Raw genomic sequence first — 5,286 nt, forward strand, 5'->3', positions numbered from 1 at the left:
CATGTGTGCAAATCAATAAGGCAGCTGAATAGTACTAAAGTTTGCTCTTTTGTGGATCTTGTCACGGAGGTGATAGTTGATGATACTAGTTCCATGATCAATGTGGAGGATCCGTGAGAAGCAGTATTGTTGAACCTTGATGTGAATGAGGATGAAGGTAGGGTGGAGAGTGCCAATGCTTTGCACGGAATGGGTTCTTATTCTTATGAGCCCCATAAGCTTTCTTTGGATATGGAGAACAGAAAAACTCCGCCCACAAAGCCCTCAATTGAACGAGGCTATGTAAGAGGTTGTAAAAAAGGAGGTTATCAAGTGGCTAGATGTAGGGGTTGTGTACCCCATCTCGGATAGTTCTTGGACTTCACCGGTGCAATGTCTGCTGAATAAGGGTGGTATGACTGTGGCCACCAATGAACAGAATGAGTTGATTCCCACCAAGACTGTCACCATATGGAGGGTGTGCATGGACTACCGAAAGCTGAATAAAGTGACCCGCAAAGATCATTTTCCATTGCCCTTTCTTGACCAAATGCTAGATAGACTTGTTGGGCGTGCCTTCTACTGCTTTTTGGATGGGTACATAGGTTACAACCAGATTTTAATTGCTCCAGAAGATCAGGAGAAAACCACTTTCACATGTCCATATGGTAGCTTTGCATTTTCTAGGATGCCATTTGATTTGTGTAATGCACTAGCTACCTTTAAGCGGTGTATGATGTCTATATTTACCGACATGGTGGAGGAATTCTTGGAAGTGTTCATGGATGATCTCAGTGTTGTGGGTGACTCCTTTGATGAGTGTTTGACGAATCTTGACAAAGTGTTGGCCCGATGTAAGGAGACAAATCTAGTGCTTAACTGGGAAAAATGCCACTTTATGGTCGAGGAGGGCATTGTCCTCGGTCATAAGATCTCAAAGAACGGTATTGAGGTGGACAAGGCGAAGATTAAAGTGATGCCCAAGCTCCCTCCTCCTACTTTCATCAAGGGGGTTAGAATTTTTCTTGGGCATGCGGGGTTCTACCGAAGGTTCATCAAGGACTTTTGCAAGGTAGTGAACCCTTTGTGCAAGTTATTGGAGAAGGATGTAAAATTTGTGTTTAATGATGAGTGCATGAAAGCTTTTGAGCTTCTCAAGTACAAACTGACAACCACTCCCATTACTACCGCACCCAATTGGAGTTTACCTTTCGAGCTCATGTGTGATGCAAGTGATGTTGCGGTATGAGCGTTCTTGGGTCAAAGAGTAAACAAGATGTTTCACCCAGTGTATTATGCAAAAAAACAATGAATGATGCTCAAATAAATTACACGGTGACAGAAAAAGAGTTACTAGTAATTGTGTTTGCAATGGGGAAGTTTAGACCTTATATCATGGGTGCCAAGGTGATAGTTCATACTTACCATGCAGCACTCTACTACTTGATGACAAAGAAGGATTCTAAGGCTCGGTTGATGAGATGGGTTCTATTACTTCAAGAGGTTGACCTTGTGATTGTTGATCGAAAAGGGTGTGAAAACCAAGTGGCGGACTACTTGTCCCACTTGGAGGAGGAGGGGAGGCCTCGTGATGGCCTCGAAATTAATGATTCATTCCTTGATGAGCAACTCCTCTCTGTATCTGTGAATAGCATTCCTTGGTTCGCGGATATTGCCAACTTTCTTGTGACCGGTATTGTTTCGTGTGAGCTCTCTTCTAACTAAATGAAGAAGCTTAAATGGGATAGCTTGGACTACTACTGAGATGAGCCTTATTTGTTCAAATTTTGTAATGATGGTGTGATCCGAAGATATGTTCCGGAATAGGAGCAAATGAGTATTTTGGATGCTTGTCATTCTTCTCCCTATGGTGGTCATCATGGTAGGGCGAGGACAGCTTCAAAGGTGCTTAGCTGTGGTTTTTATTGGCCTACATTGTACAAGGATGCAGGTGAGCTTTTAAAGAGATGTGATGAGTGTCAAAGAGCTGGTGGAATTTCAAAGAAGGATGAAATGCCTCTAACCACTATTCTTGAGGTTGACATATTTGACGTGTGGGGCATTGACTTTATGGGACCTTTTGTAAGTTCATGTGGAAACACGTACATTCTGGTGGCCGTTGATTATGTTTTCAAATGGGTTGAGGTCGTGGCTTTACCCAACAACGAGCCCGTAGTGTGATGACTTTTCTCAAGAAGAATATCTTTACTTGATTTGGCACTCCTAGAGCAATCATCAGTGATGGGGGTTCTCATTTCTACAATAAGGCATTTGACACTTTACTTGCAAAGCATGGTGTCAATCACAAGGTTTCAACCCCTTACTATCCTCAGGCTAGTGGGCAAGTTGAGGTCTCCAATAGGGAGATAAAGAGCATATTGTCAAAGATTGTCAATGCAAATAGGACTGACTGGTCAAAGAAACTGGATAATGCTTTGTGGGCTTACATGGCTGCTTACAGGACTCCAATTGGTATGTCTCCGTACCAATTGGATTAGGGAAAGCTTTCCATCTACCAGCTGAGTTAGAGCACAAGGCCATGTGGGCTTTGAAAAAGTTAAATCTTGAATGGGATGTAGCAGTAAATCTCCGGGTAGAGTAACTCAATGAGCTTGATTAGTTCCGGTTTCATGCCTATTCTAGATCATCCTTGCATAAGGACAAGATGAAGTACACACATGACAAGTATTCCCGTAGCAAGGAATTCAAGGTTACTTGGTTCTATTATTCAACTCCCGGTTACGACTATTTCCGGGAAAGCTCAAGTCAAAATGGAGTGGTCCTTTCGAGGTGGTGCATGCAACTCCATTTGGTGCTCTTAATTTGAAACACAAAAATGGTGAAATCTTTAGAGTTAGTGGGCACAAAGTGAAGCATTATCCTGGCAAGTTTGATGATAGCCACGTGGTGGCAATGATCCATCTCAAATGATTGATGGTAACCCGCGTCGTCAGGCGCTTCTTGGGAGGCAACCCATGTGTTTTTCTTCTTTTTGATTTTCTTCTTAGTGTAGGATTCGTTTTGGACTAACTGGTTGTGAGATGTGTGTAGGAATGTTTGATGCAGTGCAGGAAAAAGCTGGAAAAATTTGGCAAAGTCTGTAGTTGGACCGTTGAGAGCGCTCCATTTTTTGCGATCAGTGGTAGCCAGTTCACGGAGGCATAATTTGGTAGCGGAAGCGGGCTTGAAAAGTCTAAAATGAGACTTCTCTGAAGTTTCATCAGCATCCGCAGAGGATTTTTCGCGGTCAGCGATGAAAGTCCGCGGTCGCGCCCTATTTTCCGCTCTTTGCGGAATTCTTAAACCATCAGCACTTTTGTAAGTCAAACGTGCGAACCGCGGTGAAATTCCGCGGCCTCTCCAGGTGAGCTTCATGGTTCCTAAGGTACTTAGTATAAACAGAAGGTCCTGAGACCTTTTACCCTTTTCGATCTTTAATCTCTCAAGCATATATTTCACTGTTCATTTGAGTCCTAATCCGCACAAACACAAAAATTAAAGTCCATTCTCATAACTCACTACACATCTAGCAATTTCACTTCATAATTGTTCTTCAATTTGTACTTGTTTTTCTTTTATTTGTTAGTTTTTACCTCTTCTTCTTCATTTCTTTTATGTTTTAATTAGGGTTTATTAGTGTTAATTAAATTATGCTTATATAGTTAGGGTCGATTAATTAATATCTAGTTGGGGTTAATAGTGTATATGATATCCGCTAATGGCTAGAAGAACTGAAACCCTAGGTTGCTCAGTTCATTTTTTAATTCTGTGGTCGCGGATGTATTTTCGTGGACAGCATTCATGTGCACAATCTGAGTTTGGGAAGTTTTGAATACCATGGTCAGTGGTGGCAAAATCCGCTGACAGCGACCCGCTTTATACGGCCGCTGCATTTTTTGCGGTCAACGGTACATATGTTCAGAGAAGTACCCAAAATGGGTCCGTGGCTGCGGTTGTTTTTCAACAGATAGCGGTGAAACTTCCGCGGCCGCGCCCAACATTCCACGCTCAGCAGGACCTTAGAATCAGCGGATGGGTAGTCTGATCCCCATGCCTCCGCGGCCTCTACCCTTTTTCCCCTCTCAGTGGTACTCATTCCGCTTTTAGCAGTTTTGAGAGTTGTTACAACACTATCAATTGTTCATATGCTTTTCTTTACTTCTTCTTCTAGAACCAATACTAATGAGCTTTCACTGATTATATATGCAGACAATTGTTAAATCGAGACGTGGCAGTGGCAAACAAAAAGGGAAAGCAGAGTCCTCCCGAGGTAGGGGACGATGGCAAATCAAGTTACCCCTAGCAGTACGGCAATCCTTTGGGAGAATGCAGAGGAATATCAGAGCTGTAGATAGAGCTGCATCCCACTCTGAGAGAAGTGACTATGTTCTCTCCCGGGAAGCCTCAGAGGGTGACTTTGTACCCACACATGTACCAGACTTCCCAGGGAGATTTCGATTGACAAACGTGCCTACACCCCCAGCCTCTCCTACTTCTCCTGTTTCTTCTGAGTCGTTTGATGGCTCAGTAGATAGTAGTGAGTCCTCAGCATTAGCCTCTCCTACAGCTTCTTCACATAGACCAAAGCCCATTGATGTAGATGCTGAGACACCAGATGATGGGAGAGGGGGTGATACCCATACTGGAGGTTTGGAAATGACAAGAAATCCGGTGGTGTGGTAACAGAGGTTTGTCAACGAGTAGGCCTACCACAAATTTTGGGACTGGTGGCCTCACAGATCACTCATACATGAGCGTCAATTTATAGAGCGGAATATTCTGTCCACAAACCAATGTGAAGTGACACTTTAATGAAAGAGTAGGGTGAAAACACTTCACAAAAAGGGCATATTTGTGACTAATGTGTGGAACCTGAAGATCAAGTTTGATGGAAAGACTCTGAACAATTATATTGGTTTCAATGATGAAGATGAGTCATTGTACTTAGAGAAGGTTGCCATGGATGAGGCGGCCCGCCTACGGTTGGCAGCAATACTTGCTCTCCGGATACTACTCTAGCTTGGTTGGCAGTGGGGGTCCCTATCTACAGGAATACCCTGAACTTTGAGGCAAAGGGTTGGGAGACATTTGTGTGTAGTAGATTAGACATCACTACTCATGACAGTGACATGCCAGTTTCCTAGGTGATTATAGTGGCGGCTATCATGGCGGGGTACCCGATCAATGTCGGGATTATCATCTCCAGGGTGATCACCAGAGTGGTCAACAAGGATAAGAGATCCTACACCTTTCCGAACTTCCTCACCATGTACTTGGAGGATCAGGAGGTTGAGAAAAAGGTCTTCG

General features: G+C 43.5%; 1 protein-coding gene across 1 annotated transcript; it reads left to right on the forward strand.

The window, feature by feature from the left end:
• Positions 1 to 877: 877 nt before the first annotated feature.
• Positions 878 to 1,228, forward strand: LOC138871238 (uncharacterized mitochondrial protein AtMg00860-like). The gene has a single exon (XM_070149111.1). It carries the CDS (start codon positions 878 to 880, stop codon positions 1,226 to 1,228), a length of 351 nt encoding a protein of 116 aa, XP_070005212.1.
• Positions 1,229 to 5,286: the final 4,058 nt, after the last annotated feature.

Source organism: Nicotiana sylvestris, chromosome 6 (genome assembly GCF_000393655.2).
Source record: "Nicotiana sylvestris chromosome 6, ASM39365v2, whole genome shotgun sequence".
NCBI lineage: Eukaryota > Viridiplantae > Streptophyta > Magnoliopsida > Solanales > Solanaceae > Nicotiana > Nicotiana sylvestris.